Below are 27,159 nucleotides of genomic sequence, written 5' to 3' on the forward strand. Positions count from 1 at the left end.
CGTTCCAGACGTCCTGTTGTCCCTGGTCTCAAGGGTGCTGTTGGGGTCATGGGACTAGGGACACCTTGAGTGGAACTCCTCTGGCCAGGCTGTCTGCCTGGCCCCCGCTCTGGGTCATCCCCAAAGCCAAGAGTCCAGGGGCGTGAGGGGTTCCAGCCTCATGAGTAAGAGCATCTCGAGAACAGTCAACCGGCAGGGGCCAGCGGGTTTCCGCCCGCCCCAGTGGGAACAGGACAAAACGAACGTGGTGTGCGCCGCCCCGATCGAGCTTCTCCTGTCGCTAAGATGACTGCGTTTTGTAAACAGGACTCATGTTGGCACGTGTGAGGGCATCGCACCGCCTGGCAGAACCGCCACAGGTGCCGTGTCTGCTCGGCGCCCTTGGCCAGAGGCGCTGGGCCGTGGGGAGGCGGGTGCTCCGGTTACTGCTCCCCCTGGCTCGAGAAGAGTCTGATGGGCAGAGGTTTCCCAGCAGAAATATCCGTGTTTGAGCTCAAGTCCCTGCTTTGAATTTCAGACTGCAGCTTTCTCTTACATTCTTTACCGTTTCTGATCACGCATCCACCTTTTATTTAACTTTCTTTGAGTCATTTCTCCATGTGGGGCTGAGGTTGGGGGACTCATCTCATCCAGAGTCGCCATGCCCGGATGGGAAGCTCAGGGTGGGGAGGGACTGGGGACTGCAGACCGTCCACCTCTGGCCGCTGGTGTGGGTGAGGGAACGGGGCGGTTGTTTATGGAGTACCTGCCTCTAAGCCCACATGCTCTTGATGAATTTTACTTGGACTCTGCTCGCAAAGGAATTTGTCAAAAGCATCTCTCCACCTGCACACTCAGGAAACCCAAGCCCAGTGGACCCCAGCCACCCTACACAGCCCCACCGGAGCAGGGCCTCATTCTGTCTCCGGGTCCACCTCCCCCCGAGACACTGCCTGACAGCGCCTGCCTGTGGTCACCCGTCTCTGTATGTGCTGTTTTTTGCCTTGTAGTAACTCAGATTGGTGTGTCCCAAGGGCATAATATGTGTCCAGACCCTGGTATACCCGAAAGGGGCAAAAGACTAGGCTCGGATTTCAGGTAAGATCTGTTTGGGAACTTCCTGACTCAAGGAGAGTGGGATGGGCTGCAGGGGGAGGAGAGGGTCTGGCTGGCCTTCCTGGAGGCGGAGTTCAGAGGACAGTGTGGATACAGGAACAGACACTTTCTGGGCAAGAGCTATGGCCTTGGACATTCTTTCCTGGCCCAGTTCTGGGAATAGTGTCCATGCTTTAAGGGGAGGGGGGGCTGTAGACAGCCAGTGTCACCCAGCAAACCTGCACCTAGGGTACAGAGGGTTGTCGTCAGCAGCAGTGATGCAGCTCACGCCTCTGATAATCTGGGAGACCCCAGGGCCCCGAGATGGTGCATTCTGCAAAGTTTCTATCAAGGCCTCTTCCCATCATTCCCCATTTTGATTAAAGCCCCTTCCAATGGAGGTTTTAAGTGATAAAATGGTAGAGATTAAGGGCCAGAGGAGAAATGAAGTTAGTGTGGTTCTTTGTGGAATCAGGAAGCGCTGGGGGTGGGCCTGGAAGGCCCAGGGATTGAGCTCACAGACACCCCTTGTCTCCCAGGTTAGGATCCAGCGTCCAGTTCACCTGCAACGAGGGCTATGACCTGCAAGGCTCCAAGCGGATCACCTGTATGAAAGTGAGCGACATGTTCGCGGCCTGGAGCGACCACAGGCCCGTCTGCCGAGGTGAGGCTGCCCTGGGGAAGGGAGGCTGGCCAGGAAGCTGGGCTGGGCGTGGAGGATGGGGCCCAGCTCCTAGCACCTGAGGTCCGGGCCGCAGCCAGACTGGCTCCGCCCATTCTCGCTGCTCCGCCGGCCTGGGATTCTGCATTCATTTGCCAATTCACTTACACTTATTTAGCACCTTCTCTGCATCAGGGTCTATACTAGGATGAGGAGACCCAGGAGTAGGGAAGAGATACATGGAACTGTCAGTCTCGTGGGGGCCATGCATGGAGCAGTTTGTAGCTCATTGCTAGACGTTCCCCCTGCATCTAGATAGGAAGGGAAGTCACCCGTATGACGTCACTGTGAAGCCCTCCGCTATAACACCTCCCAGACCCGAATCTCAGTGCCCCGTTCCTCTCCGTACACTCACCGTAAACAGACCTGTTTCTGAAGATGCTCGTAGCTAAACAGAAGAATGTGAGCCTGGTCGCAGGGGCTCCTCTATTCTAACCCCACCCCTGGGCACCTGTTCTCAAGGGCCTTACTCACGTCCCCAGACATCACCTGTCCCGAAGCTGGGCTGGCCGAGCCCTCATCCCGCTGACCTTACGATAGCAGACTGAGCGTGTTCCGCTGTGAGGACAGGGCAGCCGCTGCGTCTGCGGTAGAGAAGCCGCTGGCCTCAGTCCCCAGGGCACCAGGAGACGGCTTTTAATTTCCTCCACTCTGCGCATCTCTCTGCTTCCTCCGTCTGCGCACGTGACAGGACTGTCTTGGTGCCCGAGTCATCACTCACTCGCGTCTGTGTGCAAAGCCAGCAGGTGCTCTTTCGAGTGCCCCTTTGGAAGAGAAGGTGTGTCGCCAACAATAAGGTCACCTTCTGGATTCTCCAGGTTTAAGAAGGAGGGGTTTTTTTGCCTCTCTGCAAGCAAATGCATCACCATGAAATCCGTGCAGAGTAAGGAGTCCAGGAGGAAAGAACTCTGATGGGGACCAAGATCATTTCACGGAGGAGGGGACCAGTGGTGCTGAGACACACCCCCTTTTTAATGTGTTGATGAGTCATCTGGAGGAGGGTCCTGAACATATTTTTCAAATGAGCCTTAGATTTATTCATTCTCACGCAATTTCAAGGTGGCCATGATCCACAATTTATAATGTATGTTGAGTTCCCATTCATTTTAGCTATGTGATTTCAAAGATTCCTCTTAGCTAATATTTTTTAAAAATCAAACACAAAGAAGAATTCTTGGTTAGAACTCTTGGCTTTGCCACCAGCTGGCCATGGGCAATTTGGCAAATCAGCAATTTTTTCAGGGCTTATTTTTCTTACCTGGAAAGGTAGGTCACGGTACCTGCTCTACCTCATCTTGTGTTAATGTGAAGGTGAAATGGAGCTTTGAATATGGAAACACCTTATACACTGGGGAGTGCTAGACAAGAAAATAAATATCCTCATGCTAGATTACAAGGTCTGCAGGGCAAGGACTTTGTGTTGTTCACAGAACAGAGCCTGGCACTTAGTAGGTGTTCAGTGATGTCTTGAATGGATGACTGAATGAATGAATGATTGAAGAGCACACCACTCCGGTTCCAAGGAGCCAGACACCAGCCGTGTAGAGAGGCATAGAGGACCAAGGGACCCTGTAGCAACCTGTTGTTTTATAATTCCTTTTGAGGGGCCAGAATAACGATGCCTTTAGGCAGAGGGGAGATCTGATCTCTCACCAAGATCATTTCACAGAAGGAAGGTTGTTCTGTTGGTAATGGTGGTTGCTTCCATGAATATGCCCAGGGTGGGCAAGGGCTGGTGTTTTGGAAGGAAGTTCACCACTGAGTAACATGCTCATCTTTTCCTCCAGATGTGTTGTGTGCCCCACTAAAGTCCCTGCAGTGGTTCTGACCCAGTGGACACAACTCTGAACTCCACTGTTAACTAGGCGAGGGGCTGAGCTTCCCCATAGTCACAGTACGCTCTGCCACTTGGCGCTGGGAGGAAGCATAGACGCAGAGCCCCGCGGAACGGGGTTCAGACGCGGCCGTCACCGCTGTTAGTTGTCCTTGGGCCAGTTTCTTTACCTCTCTGAATCTCTTTTTTCCTGCTGAAAGGCAGGTAACAGAACCTTACTTTGTGACCTTACGGTGAGGACCCGCCGAGGCAGGGGACCTGGACGTGTTCATGTTCAAACATCCCAGTGTGTCCGTGAGGCCTTCGTGAACACGTTTGGTTTAAACTGCTCAGCACTGCCGGGATATAGCTTCCCCAAGCCGGGAGCCCACCCCAGCCTCTGGCGGCCACGGGTCCTTTGAAAAGCCTGTCCCTCGCTGTCTTGCCCAATGACATTGCAGTCGCACAGTTTGGGAGGCACACAGACTTTGATCTGGATCACAACTCTGCCCCCCGTTAGCTTGCTGGCCCTGGGCAAGTTCCTTCATCTTTTTTTTTTAGCCACAGGGCCCTCATTGTGAACTGGGAAAACAAAACGTCCCCTGCTCACTGATGGCCAAATTTCAATAAGCCATGTGATAGTCACCGGCGCTGACGGCGGGGGAGCGGGGTTCTCACACAGCTGCACCCTCCTGCCACCTCTCCCTCCCTGTCCCTCTCCCATAGGTCCTTGTGAGGGAGGAAGAGAGAAGGCAGAGGCTCCTGGGTTTGAACTTGGGCCATCTGTCCCAGGCAACCCTGAAGACCCGGGGCTGAGATGGATGTTAGGTTCAAGGGTCCTTTTATTTCGGCCGTTTTGGAAAGTTTTCCTTTTAAAATCTCTTGTTTTGCGTTTGAGTAAACCTCTTTCAAAAGGGACAGAACTCTTTGAATTCCCAGAGAGCTGCACTAATAAGCAGGTCGCCGAAAGGTTGCACTCTATAAAGGATTCACCACCACACACGTGATGGTATTATTTTCCCCTAATGCATTTAAATTGTGATTTGATTTTAAATATTCATTCTCCACACAGTTAATTACACTAACACATGAGACCTGGCAAATAATAGGTTCGCCACAATGTTTTGAGACGACCTGCGTGAGTCGGTGATTGAAATGAATGAACAGTGTGGCACTGTGCCCTCATTTCAGAGTCTGACATCAGGCATTCTCGGGCCTTCCTTTTGTGTCCCTCCACCCGAAGAAACCACGTCTAGAAAATTTTGATCATCCAAAGGAGATTGAGGGCAACTGAAACACTGTTATACGAATTTTATTCAGCCCCAGAGGAGGCAAAACAGTATGATATAGGATTTGTTAGACATATTTTATATAAGGTGCAGGTGGGAGGTCTCCCACTGAAGTGGGGGTGGGGGGTTTGGATTCACCCCCTCCTCACCAGGCTCAGCAGCCCGGAAGCCACCTTAGAGAAACCCTGAAGCTCCAGGGAACACTGTTTATAAACCACTGATAGAATAAAGAAGACCACATTGACAACCTGGAAACCCGGTTTCTTGTGACCACAAATTGGGGTTGACAGAGAATGGGGACTTTCTCTGTCCAGGTCAGATACCTGCAGTTACTGAGTCACAGAATGGATAATCAACAGAAAACAACAGGACGTTAATTTTTCCCTTTGTGGAAAACCTACTATTTGCTGCATTAATAGATGCGTATGTATATTTATTTATACATATTTCATATATGCACATTTATGTATCCGTTTAGAAGAAAGGCCGTGTTGGGGACTAGAACACCTGACTCGGGACTCTGAGACCCAAGTTCAAGTTCCAGCCTTGCTCTTCACATGCCGTATAGCACAGGGCAAGTTACTGAACTGCTCTGAGCCTTCTCCCTCACTCCCATAGGATGGGAGTGAAATGTGGGAAATACGGCACAAAACAGCTAAATTAAAGGCCATGAAAATTGCAGGTGGCTGTCTTCCTTCCTGGTGACCTTCACTGGATGGGCTTCCTGCACCTGCTCCTTAAACACTATCGTTCAAAGTTTGGTTTGCACCCTCCTCCCCGCCCTCCCCCACACCTGCACCATGCATGCACCTCCTCTGCTCTCCGGAGTGAATCCCTCCGCGTGCTCACTGACTGGGCAGGAACACACGTCCCGCTGCTCCCGGAGCCGCTTACCGATGTCGATGCACGGGCTCACAACAAAGCTCCCGTTTATCGAGCTGTTTATACTTGTATGAAGCATTGTAGTAGGCATTGTTCATCATTTCTTTATGAAGAACATTACGATATCATATTTTACGTGTAGCTCCGGCTTGGTGCGTTAGGCCAGTTCGCCCAAGGGCACAAAGCTAGTCAAACCCTGACTCCAAAGGCTGCATCCTGCACTTCTTGAGATTTGCACCTGGGCATCCTTTGGAGTCAGTATACTGGATGGAACCACCCAGAACAACTCTCACTCCCCCACTTTTTGGTAACTTTTATTTTGGTTTAAAATTGTACACTCATGGAAAATTCGCAGGAAGTGTGCAAAGAACTCCTCTGTGCTCCCTACCTAGATCTAAACAACTTCTCTTAAGGAGTCAGTGGCCGAGAAAGAGGCTGGGAAGGGCCCGTCAGAGAGGGAGGAGAAGACCCACAGGCATTCTGGAAGTCAGTGGGTGCCAGTTTCACCAAGAGAGAAGGGTCAGGAGGTCAGATCCTCCAGAGAGGTCCACTGCGGTTCCCTGGCTCATCTGAGTGGCCACTGGCTGACCTTCTTCTTGTAAGAAATTGTTGAGGAAACTAGGCAAAGACAAGGGAGAGGGAAAGCCTAGCTCGAGCCCGTGCTTCCATTGCAAGGGCACATCATGAGTCTGCTGGTATCAGGGTTCTCCACGTGGCACCCTGGCACCAGGAGTAGGAATAGGGAAGGTGGACGGTAGAATTCATCCAAGGCAGACATGGAAGTGTTGAGGGAGCCATTGGTGAGGGTCCTGAGGTCCAGACTAGTGAACGAAGAAGGGTCAGCAGGGGATTAATAGGTGAGGAGAAACGAAGCAGCCAGAGGCTGGAGGGGCCTATGATTTAGGATAGCAGGTACCTCCAGATCATAGGCAGCAGGGCAAAGAATGGGATGATGGGAGTTTAGGATCTCACAGATGAACTCTTGGGGCCCAGAACAGCAAATCCTGGGTACGGCCATGGACATGGTTGACCTTGGGCAGGGGCACCAGGACTCATGAAGAGGAGGCTGGCAAAGCAACTAGAGGGAAGACGATGCGCACATCAGCGGACGGGATCGCAGAACGGGGGTGAGAGGGTGTGTGCCTGACAGAGCTCGTCTGTTTCACCCTCAAAGACTGAAGCAGGTCATCCGCTGAGTAAGGGAGGCAAGGGGAGGGCGGGAGGTCTGAGGGGCACGTAGACGGCACGAAGGGGTCTTTGCGCAGAGCAGGAAAATGAGCTTCGTAGAGCTAAATGGCAGAGTTGCCGGGCACTATGTAGGATTTTTTAAGGTGAATAATCATGTATTTATAGTGACATCAATCTTTCTACTCAGGCGATTTTTCTCCAGAAAAGCTCGACTGTATGGGGGCAGAGCTAGAGAATGTAGGTGGAGAGGTTCATCTATAATTGATGCCTTTCAGGCAACTGATTAAGGGAAAAAGGAGCAAGGACTTGGGTGGATTTGCAAGAAAATGATCACCATGGAGGACCTTGGGCTCTGCACTGGGTTAGCACAGAAGGGAAGGCAGGGAGCTGATGGGTAGAGAGAACATGTTGGTGTCAGTGGAATGAGACCTAAAGCAAGGTCAAAGAAGCCTTCCTCCAGGGCTCAGCACATGTTTGCGGGGCGACCTACGGGAGGGTCGGAGAAATTCTCCACGATGGAGCGCTGCAGAGGACTGGGGCGGGGGACGGGCTGCGATCGAGGCAGGAGCTGGAGGGACTGAAAGGTGTTGCAGACGCAGCAGGTTTGTTGGCCGTAGACTTGGTGGTGGGGACGTGGTTCCGGAGGACTGTGGGGGGGATGAGGAGGCAGGTCCGCAGGAGAAGCAGGGAGGGCAGCAGGCAATGGTGTGGGAATCAGCTCTGGGGAGAAGACAGAACACAGGCATTTGCATCGGAAGCAGTTTCCTTTTTGGTGCCAAGTTGTTTCAGTGCCAGAACTGGCTGTGGGTCCAGGTGGTGTCCCCCTAGAGTCCCCTGGAATACTGACCCTGTTACAGGGGTGGTGAGGTCCAGAGGAAGAGCGGGGTTGCAGAGGTCAGGCATGGAAGGTCCCCAGAAGTCTCCTGAAAGCTGTCCAGCAGAAAATTTGATGGGAAAAGACAAAAAGAGAAACATAAACATGTGTTTATTCATTTACTCAGACCGTGTCTGAGCATCTACCGTTTCGCCAGCCCGTGTGGGTTGCAGTCGTGAGCTGTCCATCTGTTGGTGGGATCCCAGGGGCTGGCTGTTCAGGAGGAAGTCTGTCTGCAGACCCCTCCCTGACCTGACCCAGACAGCAGAGGGAAAAAGTAGCTGATGCTCCATTCTGAACCTATTTTAAGGTGCTCCATGCTAAATATCTGCAGACTGTAATGTTTTAATTAATTCCCTCTAAGCTCTTAAAGTGGTAAATGCCTTTTTGACCTGTTCTCTCTAATTACCTTCAGCATATTTCAACCGACTACAAATACCATCTAATTTTTGGAAACAAGTGCAGGATAAATTGAGTCTGAAGCTGAGGGCTCTTAAGGCAGCAAAACCTGGCTTTCCGGCAGAGGTGTACGGTGCTGCTGCCGGGGGGGTGGAAGGGCTCCCACAGGGCTGGCCGTCCCCGGCTCCGCTGCCCACCTGGGCTGGGGTTGTGGCTCGTGTTTTGATGATCTCATTCTAATCTGTGTAGTCAAGTTGTCAGCCACCAGTGTGTTCAAGAGGGTGAAAAGCCTATGTAAAGAAACTTCGGGAAGGGTAGAAAAAAGCACTTGGGCCTTGAGAGAAACCGTGGGCAGTGAAAGGGAGTGAGCAAGACAACGGGAGTCCGGCAGGCTCAGCTCCCCACTGTCGAATTCTGACAACAACGCCCCGGGTCCTGGATGAGCCTTGACATCCATTATCTCCTGCAACTTCATCCTCACCACGCCTCTAGGGTGATAGCACTAGCCCCGGTTTACAGGTGAAGAGCGAGTCAGAGAAGTTGTCTGTCTTACCGGGGCTTAAACAACCAGCAGGTAGATTTAACACCCAGAGGCTGTCGGCAGCCCTCGCGGCCCACACTCTCCGCACCCGGCGTCTGCCTTCAGGCCCAGGTGTACCCAGCACAGTCTGCGAACTGAAGTGTTTCTCGGCACATAATTACAGAAGCAGGTGGATGCCCGCAAGGGGAGTGGAGTAGAGGGTTCTCCGGGTTGTGTTCAAACTTGATTTGATGGACATTTGAGCTCAGGATGAGGGAGAAGATCCTGGAGGGGCAGGGCTGGGGCGAGCCTCCAGGACTTTCCTCACTGACGGTGACGAGGAGAAGGAGCGGTTCTGACCCGGCGGCTTCTTGCGGATGACCCTCGGACAGCCGTACCTGGTTCTGTTGTCATGCCTGTTTCCTCCTCCTGCGCTAGCCCTGCGGAGAGGAGGGCTGTGTCTTAGCTCTCTTCTCCCACACTCTGCCCGGCCCCGAAGAGGCACTCAGTAAACGGAATGAGCGAGTGCAGGGATGAGCGCCTGAAATGAGAAGAGACGAACTGGCCCTGGCTGGTTTGGCTCAGCGGTTAGAGCGTCGGCCTGCGGTCCTGAGAAGAGACGAACTGTATCCGGGAGCCATGGAAACTGCTTCCCAGACCCCCCGGGAAGCCGGTCCTGGGAAAGGTTGACCATGGCCCCAGCCACACGCAGAGAGGAGCTCGGGATATTTTGCTCCATCAGGGGAAACCGGGCTTGACACCACTTTCATTTTATATACTTAGGCATGTTGCATTTGCTCACTATTTCTTCACTGTTAGGCACTTTGCCTACAATTAGGATAAATTGCCTTGTGGGCAACAACGGAACAGGCTCATAGAACTCTTTATTAAAATAGCTGAGCACTAACACTGAAGAATGAAGTGACTAGAACCAAAGAACACGTCTTCAAAGAAGGCAAACACCTAGGTACAATGTAGTACCTTAACTGCTATCAATCACTACTTAATCTAATTAGCTCAGAAGCTATTTTAAAGGGCTTAATTAGATTAAGCTGTGATTGATAACACTTTATATCTACTTGAGTAGAGCACTTCTTCTAATTTCACCTTGAATCTCTATGCTTCCAGTCAAAAGCCTGTCTTAGGCATGTGCTGAGTGTGGGGAGGGGATCATTCTGGGTGCCTGGTCCTGGGCTGAGCGGGGGGCCTTGGCAGAGTCCTTGGGCGCGGACATTCTGAGACCTAATGAGGTGGCCTTGACAAGGACATCCTGAGATTCTGTTTCAGGAGGCCTGAGAGCAAATGGGGAAGCACAGACCGGTCAGCAGAGCAAGTGGGCGCCTCAGCAGGCCCACAGCTGTCTGGGGCTGACCTAGACTCGGGTCAGTGTGAGGAGCACTAGGCCACACCCTCTCGGTGGAGTTGAGCTGCTGATCATGGTGGAGTTGGGGTCCGAGCTGGCTTAGCTTGACCATAGAAGCAGCAGGCTAGGCAGGGCCTGTGAGGCCTGGCCCTGCCCCAGTGATCCGGGAACTGACACTTCAAACCCACTGAGAACCATGAGGGAAGGAGACAGGAAGCAGAAGGCTATGTCTGGGCTGATTTCCACCTCCCCTGGGCTGAGTGTGAGAGGTGGGGATGGGAACTGGACCTGGTCGAAACTAAACTTCCACTTCTCTCTGCAGCCCGCATGTGTGATGCCCACCTTCGAGGCCCCTCGGGCATCATCACTTCCCCCAATTTCCCCATTCAGTATGACAACAACGCACACTGCGTGTGGATCATCACAGCACTCAACCCTGCCAAGGTACGTTTCTCAGCGAGCGTGGGCGTGTCCTGTGGGCAGGGCTGGGGTGGAGACAAGCCGTCTACCAGGGTTTCAAACGCAGAGCTTGGTTGTGGCCGGTTCTTTTTAGGAAATTCATAAAAAAGGTTTTTATTAAATATCGAGTAGATAAAAAGCATATTTATAAAATATCAGATAGAAAGAACATCAATACAACAGACATTTGCATAACCAAATCAGTTCCCTTGGTGATGGGTATCCCTCCCCCCTCCCATCGCATCCCTATCCCCAGGTGAACTCAGCCTTGATTGTGTGCTCACAATTCCTCTTCTTGATAATGTACACGTAAATGTGTATCCTTAGAAATACATTATTTAAAAGCCAGCATTTGAACTTCATATAAACATAATCATGTTGTATATATTCTTAATCAACTTCACTCAGAATTAGGTCCCTAAGACTTATCTATGTTGTTGTGTGCAGTTTTGCACTGCTGTGCATACCTTTTCACATATTTGTTTCACATTTAGTAATTTGTTTTTTGGTGACTTTGTTCCTTCATAAATCTTGCCAAGACCCACAGAATAACCTGTTGGAATCTTTAATTTTACCAAAACTGTAGATCATTTGGTGAAGAACTGTTATATCTGTAACACTGAGTCTCCCGCTCCATGAGTATGGTATATCTCTCTATTTACTTAGGGCTTCTTTAATGGCTTTTGATAAACTTTTGGAATTTTTACATTACAGATCTTGTACATTTCTTAATATATTTACCCCCTGGATATGTTAAATTTGTTGTTGCTGTTATAAATCATATCTTTTAAAAGTTTATTTCCTACCTATTTCGTGCTGGTGTTTAGAGATAAAATTAATTTTTATTATTTGACCTTTGTATATAGCAACTCTCTTTTAATAATTTATCTGTGAATTATTTGAGGTTTTCTACATAAGACAATCATCATCTTCAAAATATGATGGCTTTCTTTGCAATCCTTACACCTTCTCTTCATCCCTCTTCTTGCCCCAATGTTCTGACTTAAACCTCAAATATAATGTCAAGTCTCTGTGATGATGGTGGGCATGCTTGTTACTGTTCAATGTTAAGTAGAATACTTTTACTTCTTCATCATTATGATATTTGCTGAAGCTTTTTTTAAATTTATTTTTTCTAATCTTGGTTTGATAAGAACTTTGATGATGAATGGATGTTGACTTTTATCAAGCACTTTTGTATATCTTTTGATATAATGATATGATTTGATCTTTTATTTTCTTAGTGTGGTGAATTACATTGGTTGATTTTTCTAATGTTAAACCAACCTCACATTATAAACCCAACTTGGTCATTTATTATTATCAATTTTATACATGCCTATAATTGACTTGCTAATATTTTTTTAGTAATTTTCTTCTGTTTTGTTGTTAGTGAATTGGCCTTTTTTTCCTTAGTACCCTTGCCAGATATTTTTGTCAAGATATTGCTAACTAATAAAATGATGTAGAGATTGTTTTCTTTTTTTCTATTCTATGGAGTTATAAGTAGAAGATAGTAATAACTTTCACTTTGAAAGTTTCATGGAACTTTTCAGCAAAACTATCTGGGTTTGCTATTCCTCTGTTGAAAGATTTTAAATTACAGATTTAATATTTTTATGACTAAAGGATTGTTTAGATTATCTGTGGGTTTTTTTTTCTTGAGGCTATTTTATTAGGTTTTCAAATGTATTGAGTATAAAGTTGTATATTCTATCTTTTATTACACATTTTATTCCCCTTTTCATTTCTTATTTTGTATCTTTTTTATCAATATTGCCAGAGGTTTTACATTTCACTATTCTTTGCAAACAGCCAATTTTGATTTTCTTAATACTTCTTTTGATATATTTATTTTCTATTTCATTATTTTCTGCTCATCTTTTTCTTCTTTCTATTATATTTGGATTTATTCTGTTATTCTTTTTCTGGCATCTTAATTTTGAAGCTTAATTTATTATTTTTCAATCCTATTTAAGTGTTGAATGCTATAAACTGCCTTCTAAGAACTGTTTTGGCTACTTCCCCACAGGTTTTTATGCGCAGTATATCTGTTATAATTTCATTCAGAATATTTTCCAATTGCCATCATTCTTTCATCTTTCCACCACAACTTATTTAGAAGTATTTCTTAATTTTCAAACAAAAGACTTTTCTGGTCTTTTTTGTTACTGGTTCTAAAGCTTGTGGTCAGAGAACATTGTATTTGAATCATTTGAAATTTGTTGAGACTTGCTTTTTGGACCAGAAATGATTATTTTCACATATATTCTGTGTGTGCTTGAAAAAATAAAGTATATTTTGTAGTTTTTGTGTTCCATTACATCAAGCTTGTTGGTTGTGCGTGTATCCTTGATATCTTTATAGATTTTGTTTTCTTGATCAGTCACCTGGAGAGCAAGGCATATTAAAAGCTCCCACTATGATGGTGGCTTTGCCTACTATTTCTTAGGTTCTCTTGATTTTTGCTTTATATATTTTGAGACTATGTTACTAGATCGTGCAAGTTGAGAATTATATATCTTGCTGGTGAATTGAAATTTTTCAAAAATAGTCATGTAATGACTCTCTGATCTATAGTTATGTTTTGATCTTAAAGTTTTCCCCCAGCTATTACATCAGCTTTCTTTTGTTTTTTTGTCTAATAAATCGTTCCTTCTTGCCTCAAACCTTTCTACTTCCTAATACTTTACATGTCTTGTGTGTAGCTGGATTTTTTAAAAACCCATTCTCACAATCTATCTTGTAACTAGAAGAGTCAGACCATTAAAATTATACAATCATGTCTATTCTTTTAGGGTTAACCTGAAATATTCATATGCATACTTAATAAAGTCTAATATAAATAGTAATTTTATGTTCTCCCTGAAAATCAGAGGTCTTGGAACACTATGGCTTTAATCTCTCCTGATTTATACTCTGTGATGTGTGCATTTTCATGTATGTTCACAAGTCATTATTGTTATTGTTTGATAAAACCAACGTCCATTTAGATTTACCGACGTATTTACTGCTACTTTGTTTACAATTCCTTCTTGCATATCCTTTCTTCTCTTTGTAATTACTTTCTTTCTGTCCAAAGTGCATGCTTTCCAATGTAATGTATCTTCCTCTCGGTGACAAGCTTTTTTAGTTTTTATTTGTCTTAAAATATCTGGTTCCACTTTCGTCTCATAAGAACATTGGTTTTTACTAGATATCTGGTTCTTGGTTGACAATTACAGACTATCTGCACATGGAAATATCGTTCCAATGTCTTCTAGCTCCCAATGTTGCCGTAAGTGTATTGCTATGACAGTCTTCCGGATGCTTTTATGGTCTTTTGCTTGTTTCTTTGTGTTCTGTAGTTTCACTATCATTTGGATATTTTGGTATTTATCCTGCTTGATTTCTCTAAGCTTCTCAAATCTATGCATGTTATCTTCCATCAATTTGGGGAAATTTTCAGCCATTATATTTCCAACTGTTGCCTCTCCTTTATTCTTTCTCTTTTCTGCTCTGGAAGCCTGGCATGGCCTGTTAATCTTTCCCACACTCTCTTCTGTCTCTTAACTTCCACATATTTTTTCTTTTTAATTCTATTCACTAATTCTCTGTTCAGCTGTGTCTAATCTCTATTGAATTCATTCACTGAATATTTGTTTTCATTTTAAATATATTTTTTTCTTTTAATGAGGTTTTATTTGGCTCTTTTTCAAATGTTTCTGATTCTATTTTATAATCTCTTGCTCCTTACTACTATGTTTAGATCTTTCTCTCATTCTTTAAAGATGTTAGACATTTATTTTATGTTTTGTGCCTGTTAATCCCAATAACCTGAATCTATATAAGTTTGATTCTGTTGTCTGTTATTTTTTGCCTCTTGCCCTCAGAACCATATTTCCTTCTTTGTTTTCTAACTTTTCACTGTGGGCTAGGCATAAACTTTGTGGGAATTATTTGAGACTTGGGTAGAAGGTAGTTTCTTCCTGAGAGAGTTTCCATTTGTTTCTGCCTGGTGGCAGCAAGAAACATCTTCAGAATACATTCCCAGTAGGAAGACTTCAAACAACCCAAGTAAAGTGAAGGCTGAAACTCAGGCGAAGGTGCACTTACTGTGATGGACTCTCAGGAGAAGTTTTCTGTTTGCTGTCTCCTCAGTGTCAAGGTCTGGATCCACCCAGAGGGTAGTAGTAGCTGATGAGACAAAAGACAGGCTTACTTCTAGCTCCACACTAAGGATGCAGCTTTGACTAGCGCAGCTTTATTCCGGGGTGTCATGTTAGAGTCCCCCACCTTGGTGGGCTCTGACCTTTGTTTCGTATTCCCTCCTTTCCACAAAGGCCCTGAAAACCGAAGCTTTGCTTTACCAGTTTTAAAAAATGCACTCAAGGACAAAACCAGCTTCATGCTCCGAGTCACATCTGGGCCCCTGTAGTCATTGGGTCTGGGACTCTGGGTGTTACCCTGTTAGTCTTCTCTGGCTGCCATAACAAAATAGAACAGACTGGGTGGCTTAAACGAGAGATATTTATTTTCTCACAGCTCTAGAAGCTAGAAGGCTACAATCAAAATGCTAGGAAGTTCGGTGTCTGGGGAGGAAGGACTCTTCCTAGCCTGCAGGTGTCCTTCTCACTGTGTCCTCTCTTGGCCTTTCCTCTGTGCACACACAGAGACTCCCTGACGGCTCCCCTTCCTCTGATAAGGACGCCAACCCCATTGGTTTAGGGACCCACCCTTATGACCTCATTTAACCTTAATTACCTCTCTAAAGGCACCATCTCTGAATACTATCACATTGGGGGTTAGAATTTCAACATAGGGATTTTAGGGGGATATAATTTGATATATAACACTTACTAACTTGTAAAAAACTTACTTTTTTTCTTTTTGAATTTTACTCAGCGTTTTTAAATTGTTTGCTCAAGGAACCCAGGACCACTATGCTGGGAACGATGGATACAGATTTCCTCTGCAAAGCATTTTGCAAAGAAAATTTCACATTTTATCAAAACATTTGATGGTAAACATAGTCAAAGGGGAAGGATGCTTCAGCCATGTGGGGCTGAGGATGGAGGTTAGACAAGAAGAAGGACTTACTGCCATTAAGTTGTTGACTGGAAGGCTCTTTCTTGGGCATTGTTAAAGATGCTTATCTCGGTTTTCTTTTGAACCCGAAGAATTGTTGGTAAGGCCTGATAATTTTCTGAGAAACAATTTGATTCATCCCCAGAAGGCCTGCCCTTGGCTGGGGAGTAGGGGTCAGTGGCCCAGCATGTCCTGCAGGACGTCACACCAGCCTGGGTTCCTGAAGCCAGCCCCTCTGCAGGGCATGCCCTCAGAGTCCGGCTGTGCAGAAGGGTTTTCCTGGCATCTCCACAGGTTCTTAGTGAGCTTCAAGTAGTCCTGGGGGAACCCAGAAAGGCTGAAGGGTACCCCTTCCTGGCAACATGCGAGAGAAGAGCCACAGAGCCTACAATGCAGAAAGTAGGGTGTAAGTGTGGAAAAGCAAAGTCTAAGACTGAACAATCGGGGCAACCTTCCTGCAGGCAGCAGGTGGGGGTATGGGTCGTGCATTCCTAACCCTGTTCACTAGCCCACAGGACAGACACGCGTGTTCAAGGACTGCCTGTCCAGCCACCTTTGGGCATCTCCTTCAGCAAAAACCACAGCCTCTCCAAGCCCACAATATGTTCTGTGAGATGGGCATTCATTCATTCACTGAGGTTCAATCTCAGCCCTTGAGGAACGTGCACATACGAAGAGAAGACACGCACATAAATAAAAAACCAGCGAACACATAAATGCTCGGGGAGGTGTGTCCAGAGTGCTAAGGGAAGACCTAGGGAGAAGCCGCTAACTGGAAGGGCAGGGAAGTTTTCACGAAGGAGGTGACGAATGAGTAGGCTTGGAACTCAGTAGGCTCAGAGTGGACGCATGTGCAAAGGCACTGAGGTTTAGAACAGCCTCTCAGAACTGAAAGTAATGCCACATGCCCCAATCACGATGAGGATGGAAAGGTTAGCAGGATCGAGATCATGGTGAACCCACATGCTTGCCCGAGGGGCTTGGGTTTTACCCTGAAACAGATTTTGAAGGGTAGAAGTGTTAGACTGCTGTTAATAACGATGGCAGCTCACTTTTATTACCTATTATGTGCCGAGCGCTGAGCTAAGCCCTCTACATAAATGGTTTTATTTCATTCTCATAATAGCAAAATTAATTAGGTTTCAACAGACCCATCTGATGAATGAGAAAACTTAATCCTAATAGGTGAAAGGCTGTAAAATTTCCCGTAACGGTAAGTGGCCGCTGCGGGATTTAAACCCAGTCTCTCTGGTTCTGTTGCGCGTGCACTTGCTGTGCTGCTGAGGGCGGGGCCGGCGGCCCTGGGGTCACCCCTGGGGTCACCCTCTCCTGCACTAGAGCAATAGCAGGAAGTGTGAGTTTTGGGAAGATACTCTAGCAGGAGTAAAGAAGGTTATAGAACAGGGTTCTCAACCTTCCTAATGCCGCGACTCTTTAATGCAGTTCCTCATGTTGTGGTGACCCCCAACCATAAAATTATTTTTGTTGCTACTTCATAACTGTAATTTTGCTACTGTTATGAATCACCAGTGGAAATATGTGTTTTCCATGGTCGTAGGCGACCCCTGTGAAAGGGTCATTTGACGCCCAAGGGGTCGCGACCCACAGGGTTGTAGAGGGATACCGGAGGGAGCGAGACCAGTTAGGAGACTGAAACAGTTACTCAGTTGCAAAAAAAAAAAGTTGGGGCATCAACAAGACTTTGGAAATGCGGAGGGGAGACAGAGTTGAGAGGTATTCAGGGGAAGGTGCGGGACTCGGTGACTGAGTGCACATGAGGACTGAGGGAGAAGGAGGTTCTTATTCAATATGGTGTCCCAGGTGACCAGCACTGGGCCTGGCACATAGCAGTCACTCAGTGAACATTCATTCAGTGAACAAAGTGATGACGGCTCAGTGCTTCCTGACGTGGACCAATGGGGGACTTTCAAAGGAAACACTAGAGGAGGAGGTGGTGTTGCAGCCGTCCGGAGGGGGAGACGGTGCGTGTCAGTGCCCGTGGTCCCTCCCGTGGCATTGGGGCACCTGGTCAGACGCTAGATGACTCTGGGCTCATCACCAACCACTTATGTGGCAAAGAGCCCAGGGAACACACAGCCTTCCTGGAAAGAGCAGAGAGGGTAGGGGGTTCCGCAGGGGTCCGGGAGCACCACCGTGCAGATGAAAGCCAGTGGAAGAAACAGGCTAACCTAAGCCGTGGGGGGAGAAGCGGGCTCCAAAGGCAGGCAGTTTCTGCCCAGGGCGCGTCTGACGGTGGCAAGGATGAGAAAGGTCTTGCTGGAGAGGAACTGAAGAGGCCATTGGCTTCGGCCTTAAAAGAAGGCTTTTCGGTGGGACTCTGGGGGCAGAAATAGCAACGGGGTGGGGGGGCTCTAGAAGCCAGCGTGTGGACAGCCCTTTGGCAAGTTCCACGGTGAGGGAGGGAGGCAAGGATGTGTGAAGGAGTGGGGTGGAGAGAAGGTTTCGGGTTCCTTAGGGTGTTTATTTGGTGAAGACGCTGGAAACTGCAGCGGAGGGCAGAGCATGGAAGACGAAGAGAGCGAGGATGCAGGAGGAGGAGGATGGCGTGGGAAGGGGGTTCTGGAGTCAGGGACGGGCCGGTGGGGCTGGGAATCCAGGGGCTCCCTTTGCAAGGAGTGAAGACAGGTGCTATTCTGAGAAGGGGCTGAGAGTTCTGCCTGCAGGAGTGTAGACCAGGACACATGTCCCTCGGTCTCCTCATCGCCAGGGAATGATGACGTATCTCAGGCACCTGTACATGGGTGGACTTGAGGACCTTCCTCAAATTCCATCCCCCTTGAGGGGCCTCTGCTGCCTGAGCTTGAGAGGGAGCTGGGAATGTTCCACTGATGACATCCTCCCCTCCCCACCCCCAAGCGCAATAAGAAAGTCCAAAGAGAAACAAAATGTTCTGGTGTGGGAATGGCCAGGACCTGTCAAGGCGCAGCAGTGTGGTCCTACACCGTGGGAACAGGGCTTCCGGGGAGGCAGGTGAAGGGGTGTCTCTACCCAACACGCTGCGAATAATGCAGGGAAGAGAGGCTCAGAGCTAGGTGCTGGCCGGCCCCCCTGCAGCCTCACATCCTTACCCGGACTGGGAGTTCCTCGGGAAGTGTGAACCCCACTTTAGCCATTCGGGCTGTGTCAGCCCCGAGGGCCATCTGCCCACACTACTCTTTCCCCAAATTGGTTAATCATCACAAAGACCTGGAGAGACTTTAAAGACAAAAATGTCAAAGCTCTTTCCTCAAATGTCTGATTCAGTGGATCTGGGGTAGGTGCCTGAAACCTATATTTTTAAAGAACACCCTGGTGGTTGTGACCAGCCGAGCATATGTGATAAATAGCAACTCTTCCCTCCAGCCAAGCACATAGGGCCCACGCCCACCTGCTCAAGCAGCCCCAGCTTCTGCCACACCAAACTCCTGGTTCGTAGACGCGCCTGGCCCTTTTAGACCACTGTCCAGGCACATCCTGTGCCAGGGTGCCTTCCCTTCTCCTCCAGGCCAATTCCTTATCCCTTTGAGACACAGTCCAATGCGTGTTTTCTGAGAAACCTTCCTAATGCCAAGAGGTCTTGCTCCTCCCCTTGTTCCGACATGTCCTTGTTTGTGTGTACATCACGTTGTGCTGGGTTTAGAATCTCTTTCTCCCATAGTTGAGACATGCCCTGAAGGCAGGGGGAATTTTGCATAGTATCACTCGTACAGAGGAGCTCGGCAGATGTTTGACTGGGTTCATAAGTGATGGAGGAGACCTGTGTCAGTCCGGTGGCTCCTCAGCGGTGGCCCCACCCATGCTTGGCCCAAGGGCCACCTCCTGTTAGGACCTTTCCGTTCAACCTCATGCCAGACTTGGCTGATGAAATTTCCGTGGTCAGGACTGAAACCCAGACCTGTGTCCGTGCCCCCGCCTGCACACATCTGCCTTTCGTGCGAAGCTTCTCGGTATGAACTCCAGACACATGATTCAATTTGCATATGAACTTCAGTGGGTTTGATCGGGAAAGTTAATCCACCTTTGTTAAAAACGAAGTAGAAGTGAGGCTGGAGAGGAAGAGAGACGGGAGAGGCAGGGATAAGGAGGGATGAGGGTGGACGGGAGAAGCGGGTGCATGGAAGAAGAAAGGAAAGCTCATTCATGAACCTCAAAGCCAAAGATGATGGTGTGGTGATCATTCACTCCTTGAGGATTATTGGCGTCACTCTTCCCTTTGTGGACCCGAAGAACCAAGAAATAACTCTCCAGGCAAGTGATCACTCAGTAGTGCAAATGTCAGGAACACATCTGCTGGCCCATTTGTTCACTGACTCATTCAGCAAGCATCCACTCCTCCCCGCTCTGTGCTGGGCTCCGTGCAAGATGCTGGCCCTCAGAGAGGCCAAGGGCCCCCACAGGCCATTTTTCATGACCGGGCAGCTCCAGTCTCCTCCAAGTCCTAAACTTGATCCCTTTCCTTTCTACAGTTTCTTCACCTCCCATCAGATCTTGGCATTCCTGTTCCCCTAGAACTGGCTGTGGCCATGGTGTCCCTGCACACCCTCCTCTCTTCTCGAACATGAGCCCTGCCCCTCGTCTAGCCGGGATTTTGTGCCCCTCATATTTGCCCATACCCTTGCTTCCCTGATTCCAGCACTCGTCACACCGGGTGGTGGTTTCCGTGTACTCGTAGGTCTCTTCTCGACTGCACGCGCTCAGGGCAGCGGCCGTGTTCATCTTACCTGCCGTTGCCTCCCCGAAGCCTATCACCTAGCAAGTGCATATTAACTATTGAATGAATGAACGAACAAACGAGCGAATGAATGAATGAATGAATGAATGAATCCATCAATCAGTGAGTGACTGAGTCATAAATGGGTGAAAGGGTTTACTACTCTCAGAGCCACCAAAATTAAACAGAGGTAATGACCAAAGTTTCAGAACCTCTGAAAGTTCTCTGTGTCTGTCCCTGGGCTTTCTTTCCCAACCTCCTCATCCAAAATATACAAGGAATGTGTACAGCTCAATTTCAAAGAAGCAGAGAATCCAACTTGAAAGCGTGCAGAGGCTCTGAATAGACATTTTCCGGAGAAGACATACCAATGGCCAACAGGCACATGAAAAGATGCTCAACATCACTCCCATCCGGGCCATGCAAAGCAAAACACAGCAGTCACCGCACACCTGTTAGAATGGCTATCATCAAAAAGGAGAGAAGTAACAAGTGTTGATGAGGACACAGAGAAAAGGGAAATTTGGTGCATTGTTGGTGAGAATGTAAATTGATGCAGCCAACATGGAAAACTGTGGAGTTTCCTCAAAAAAACTAAAAATAGAACTACCATATGACCCACCAATTCCACTTTGGGGTATTTATCTGAAGAAAACTAAAACACTAATTCAAAAAAACATATGCACCTCTGTGTTCATTAAATGTTATTCACAATAGGCAACATTTGGAAGCAACTAAGTGTCCATCAATAGATGAGTGGACGAAGAAGATGTGATGTGATCTATGGAATACTACTCAGCCATGAAAAAGAATGCAGTCTTGCCATTTGCAACAACATAAATGGGCCTTCAGGGTATTATGCTAAAGGAAATTAGAGAACAAAAAATACCATCTTATTTCGTTTATATGTAGAATCTAAAGAACAAAACAAAATGTATAGATGCAAATAACAGATTTGTGGTTGCCAGGGGGGCATAATGGGTGAAGGGGGTCAAGAGGTACAAATTTCCAGTCATAAAATGAGTAAGTCATGGGGATGTACTGTACAGCATGGTGACTGTAGTCAGTAATATTGTATTGCATATTCTGTAGCATTGTGTGGTGATGGGGAAACCAGACATATCGTGGTGATCATTTCACTGTGCGTACAAATATGGAATCATTATGTTGTACATCTGAAACCAGTGTATGTTTATATATCAGTTATGCTCATTTTTTTCTACAAAGCCTTTCTCAAAGATTCCAGAGGCCGATCTGTTTGAACTCCTGGTCAGCCTTCCCACCGGCCCTCCCCCTGCCCCCCAAAGCCAGTTCCTGAGCCCTACCCTGGGCCCTCAGCAAGACCCGAGCAGAGCTCACCGTGCAGACCATGCCCCGGAAAAGGGAGCTCCCTTCCTTTCGCGAGCGGATAGTCAGAGTGACAGCAGCATTGGTAATCCAAGCTGGGTGGGCCAAGGTCAGCCTTCAGGAGCTCAGAGAAGTGCGGTGAGGAGGAACAGGGGAGTAGGACTGAGCAGGGCATTTGGGGGGGCTCTAGCCGGAAAGGGGCAGGGTCTCAGGTTCCCAGGATGCTGAACTTTCTCCTGAGAACAAAGAGGTGGCAGACTTTTCTGTGGTGACCAAAGCCTTCCTTTAGACCTATAGTCACTGGGTTGCAGTTGGCTGTGAGTTGTGGAAAACTCCACAGAAGCTTAAAGAAAACACAGTTTCTTTTCCCCACATAGCAGAGACCCAGAGGTGGAGAGTCGAGGCTGGTTTGAGTTTCCTCAAGCATGTTGAGCACCTTCTTCTTTTCCCTCTGCTGTTTTTGTGTGTGTGACTCATGTCCTCATGACCACAGGAAGGCTGCCCACCTCTGTTCTCACATCAGCATTCCAGGAAAGCAAGGAGAAAGGCAGGAAAATGCCCTGAGGACTTAGCTCATATCTCCTTGCCTGGAATCCTGTCACTGAGCCAGACATCCTTAGCTCTGAGGTTAGCTAGGCACATTGCCCCACTTCAAACAGGTCGGGGTTCTGTTAAGAATGGATAAAGAGAGGGAGGTACATTTGGTAAACCACTATCCGTGTCTGTCACAGACTCCCACAACATGAACCAGCTCAGAAGGAGCTGCTTGAGTTGGTGCAGGGCCCTGCCCACTCTGGCTCCTTCTTCACCTTTTCTTGTGACCCCTGAAGTACCTTTATGAGACCCTGGGGTGCCTGGGAACCCAGTCTGAAAACCATTGCTCTAGGACAGAGGTCAGGAAGCTTTCTTTGCAAAGAACCAGGTAATAAGTAGTTTAGACTTTGAGGTTTGTGTCGCACATTCTTCTGTGTAGTGCTTTATTTTTTTTAACTCTTTAAAAAGATAAGAACACTTCTTGTCCTGGCCAGGTGGCTCAGTTGGAGTGTCATCCATACACCACAAGGTTGCAGGCTCAATACTTGGTCAGGGTACATACCTAGATTACAGGCTGGATACCTGGTCCAGGCACGTACAGGAGGCAACTGATCGATGTTTCTCTCCCTCTCTCTCTTCTTCTCCCTCTCCCCCCCCAAAAAAAATCAGTAAAACGTGTTCTCGGGTAAGCGTGTGTGTGTGTGTGTGTGTGTGTGTGTGTGTGTGTGTGTGTGTATTAATAAATATATATATATATATATTTCTTAATTCAAGGGGCAATACAAAAACAGGCCAGAGGCCGGATTTGGCCCCAGAGCCATAGCTCCCCAGTGCCTGGGGAGGGGCGGTGGGCCCAGAGGTCGAGGCCCAGAGGGAAGGGCAGGCAGCAGAGGCAGGGACCAGCCAGGAGGCTGTTGCGGAAATGCGGTCATTGGACAGAACAGCCTCAGTGAAGATCTCTGGAGGCTTCGGCTTCCTCCAAATGCCCTTGAGCTGGCAAGCCCGGGACCCCGTCCTTTGGCTGGTCCTGGACAAGGCTCAGGAAGTGAGGGATGTCCTCTGGGACCCAGGGTGGGCATCCTCCGTGGTCCCCCTCCCACCCCAGTTCTCAGAAAAGGTGGCTGTGTGCTGAGGGGTGTCGTCTTCAGGACTCTCTCCCCACCTCCAGGCTCCCCTAAGCCCCCCTCCCACTTCTGGGCCCTGCACCTGCTCCTGGCAGGCTGCTCTGCTCCAGCCCCTCGTGCTGAGTTACAGCCTCCCCTCATCTTCACCATCAAGTCCACACTGCTTGCTCCGACCTGCCAGGCAAAGCCAGCTGCAGACTCGTGCAGGCTGCCCCCCGCCCCTCGGCTGCCCTCCCTGCTCCCGGGCCCTCTGTTCACGCTCACAGCACTTCCTGAACAGAGTCCGAGTCCTTCTCCACCCCGCAGGCCTGGCGCGCCCCCTCCTGCCCGCGACCACCTTCCATCTCTCCCTTCGCGACCCTCCAGCACTCTCTGTCTGCCGTGCCCTGGGCATGTAGACTCTGCATTCAGTTGTCAGGCAGCGGAGGGGAAGCAGCTGGCGCGGAGCTTGGCACGTAGCAGGTGCTCAGTAACGTGTCCGAGGTGATGGGCTCCTGTGTTCATTTACCTGGCGGGTGTCAGGTGCGCGTCTGAGCTGTGTACCATTGTACCTCTTTGATCAAGCCCATTTCATGTGCTGCCGCTCTCCCGCCTCAGAAAGGCTTTTTGTGAGCTTAATAACTGCACGTGAGTTAATGAGTCATTATAGGGTCCCGTGTTTAAACAAAGGCCAAGGAGGTGGGGTGGAAAAACTGAGAGCGTCGGACACCGTGCACTGGGACCCATCCCGCAGCGCAGTGCCCGAGTGTCGCACTGTCCGCTTGCTGTGATTAGCTCCTGTGCCAGGGTCAGATGTTCAGAAATGCCGTGCACATCAACGGCCGCTCTGACCAGTGAGGTGACTCATTCTGTGGCTCTGGGTTCTGGCCTTCACAGCCATGTTTTTCCATTATAGACCTAGTAATCATAGGCTCCCTTTTTGGGAGTGTCATGGTGAGCCGGTGCCCTCTGCCCAGAGCTGGCAGGAAGGGGTGGTGGTGTTGAGAAAGTGCAGCCGGGACCCTGCGCCCGCAGAGGCCGGGCCCCTCCTGCAGAAGGCACGGCCGCCTCATTGTAGGTTCTGTGCCGCGAGTCTGCTGAGCTGCGGGATCCAGGTGAAGGGCTCAGTTTAGGGAAGGTTTGAGAGGAGTCCAGCTCCCTTCTCGTGGGCCAGGACCTCGCGGGGACACTGAGGCAGTAGCAGAGAGCGGCAAAGAGCCTGGCCTCTGGCTGCCCGGTGAGTCCAGGGTCCACCACTGGGCAGTGTGATCTCGGGCAAGTGGCCTGAGCTGTCCCCTTAGTGAAACGGAGGTGTTCCTAGTAGCTTTCGTAAGTCTTACATGAGCTGACGTGAGTGCACAGATCAGAACACAGTCAAGCACACTGTAGGCGTGAGCTCTTGTAGGTGAAGAGATCCCACAAGAGAAGATGATCGAAACTGCGATTAAGTGTCTCAAAGTATCTTCTAGACCAGGAGTCAGCAAACTGCTGCTTATGGGCCCAATCCAGTGCGTTGCTTGTTTTTGTAAATGAAGTTTTATTGGAACAGCCACGCCCATTTGTGTACATCTTGCGTATGGCTGCATCCACTCTCCAAGAGACATTTGGTCTGCACAGGGGAAAATTTGTACCGTCTGGCCCTTTACCGGAACAGCTTGCCCACCTTTGTTCTAGATGATAACTCCTGGGAGGGACCTGAGAACCTGGCAGTCAGTCCCTGCCGGAGAATCAGGAAAGTTTGCAAAATGTCCTCCCACCCAACACTGTCTGAGCCCCTGGCATGTGCCTGGCACTGGCAGTAGACAGAGTGGGACATGGCCCCTGCCCTCCAGGAAGTCCCTGGTGTGGTGGAGGCCAGGCAGACAGGTCAGTCTCAGGACTGCAGGTAAGTACTGACACAGGTGGGGGTGCCTCAGGGAGCACATGGGAAACAGAGGGGCCAGAGGAGAGGGCACCAACAGAACAGGGTGCCCAGGGGCTCAGGAGCCACACAGGAGGACAGCAGGGAGCAGATGCCCCGGGCTCCTCCCTGTGTGGGGTCAGGATATGGGGACGTCATTCTGTAGGCAGGACTGGGAGGGTGAGAAATGAGCAGGAGATTCTGCCTGAGCAGATGGTCCCATGATGATGACATTAGCCATCAGGGAAACAGGGGCTTGTCTGTCTGCTCGATGGGACAACCAGAGGGGCCCAGTCCCACTCACTACAACAGCTACGTTCCTTCCCCTTTTCTAAGGACCCCAACTGCTGCCTGCTCCGGCCCACACCCCCTCGCCCACAGTATCGCTGTCACCCTGAGATCAGTCTTCTGGTTCCCCGACACCCCTCAGTGCTGTCTCTCCTAAACAACAATTCCACTCCATACCTTCGCTACGGCTCTTCCGAAACTCTCCCTGGTCTTTGGGACAAAGCCCAACTCCTTAGCAGGACAGACAGCCAGACAGCCCATCCTGACCTGGCTCCTCCCACTTCTCTGCGCCCCCCCCCCCCCCCCCCAGTTAAACAACTCCAGGGGAACCGGGAGTCTCTGGACAAGTCCTCATTCCCCCCTTAGCCAGTCACGCTCCTCCCTCTACCAACCCTTCCCTTCCTTGTCCACTTACTGGATTCAGTTCCTCTCCCAGACTCAGCCCGCCAGTGGCCCTCACCTCCTCGTCCGTCCTGTCTGTCCATGCGCAGGACGTTCTTACAGACATGCCTCTCCCCCTGGCTCCAGGCCGGTGCGAGGGCGCCGTGTCAGGGTACCCGGGCTCACAAACGAGTGCACCTGCGGGCACCGTGGCACGGCTCTGCCCGCTCCCTGGCGTTATGCCGCTGCTGGGCCGTTTGTCGGACAGAGGAGACCCGCACCCTGAGGGAAAGTCCCGTAGGAATTCTCTGCCCCTCAGTTCAGAGAACGATGGAGCAGCATCCCCCCGGGACACTGAAGATCGCCACCGGCTTGGAACCAGCTTGCCAGGGCAGCAGGGGACCCGGGCGACATCAGCAGTGGTGGCCCTGGGTGTCCTGTCTTCGTGACAGCACCACCGCCCCGTCGCCCAAACCAGAAACCTGCGAGTCATCCCAAACCCCTCCCTTGCCTCAGCCCCCACACTCATGCAGTCCCCAAGCCCTTGGCGCTGCTGGGACCTGGTCTCTGTCCTGCCCGCCCCTCCTCCATCCTCACCTAGACCCCCCAGGGAGGCCCGGAGGCACCCTCACCACCTCGGGCCTCCCTCCTGCCACACCGGTCTCCGCACGAGCAGCCAGACTGCTGCTTCTTCCACCACCTGGGGTCCCCGCCACCCACCGTTAGAGCTCTTCCTCCGTCAGAATGAACCCCGACTCTTCAGGGCAGGGGAGGTCACGAGACGCTTGGACCTAGCTCCAAGCAGACATCTCTAGTGTGGGCCCTTGTTGAGTCACCTCTTTGCATTGAAGGCCCAACTACATTGTCCCCCCTCCCAAGCCAGGCAGCCAGCAGGTGTGCTCAGCTGGTGGACCGCCCCTGACAGACGCTGAAGACTTGTTCTGGAATGTTCCATGTCTGCCGCAGCTTCGGCCTTGTGCACTGACTCCTCAGAAGCTCCCTCCCTCTCCCAGTGTCCCCCGTCAGCCGGTCTTCATAGCCTCCAGGATTCCCAGAGCCCGGCCATCACGAAGAGCCCCTCCTGCTCCACGCAGGACAGTGGGCCAGGCCCCCCGCGTGCCCCTGGCCCTCCCCTAGTGCCCGTCACCGTGTCATGGTTATCGGTTCGCTTTCCTGTCTCCCTCGCTCGCGGGGACAGGGACCGCGTGGGACGGCCCCTGCTGAGGCCCTGTCTCCTAGCCTGGCT

General features: G+C 49.7%; 1 protein-coding gene across 1 annotated transcript in view; it reads left to right on the top strand.

Annotated features, from left to right (window-relative positions):
• CSMD2 (CUB and Sushi multiple domains 2) overlaps positions 1-27,159 on the top strand; it is a 558,434-nt gene that overhangs the window by 290,198 nt on the left and 241,077 nt on the right. The window contains exons 8-10 of the mRNA XM_036256013.1: positions 990-1,077; positions 1,614-1,738; positions 10,446-10,567. Coding sequence (XP_036111906.1) covers positions 990-1,077; positions 1,614-1,738; positions 10,446-10,567 — 335 coding nt within the window. The remainder of the gene's footprint in view (positions 1-989; positions 1,078-1,613; positions 1,739-10,445; positions 10,568-27,159) is intronic.

The sequence above is a fragment of the Molossus molossus genome, unplaced genomic scaffold, assembly GCF_014108415.1.
Source record: "Molossus molossus isolate mMolMol1 unplaced genomic scaffold, mMolMol1.p scaffold_m16_p_12, whole genome shotgun sequence".
Lineage (NCBI taxonomy): Eukaryota > Metazoa > Chordata > Mammalia > Chiroptera > Molossidae > Molossus > Molossus molossus.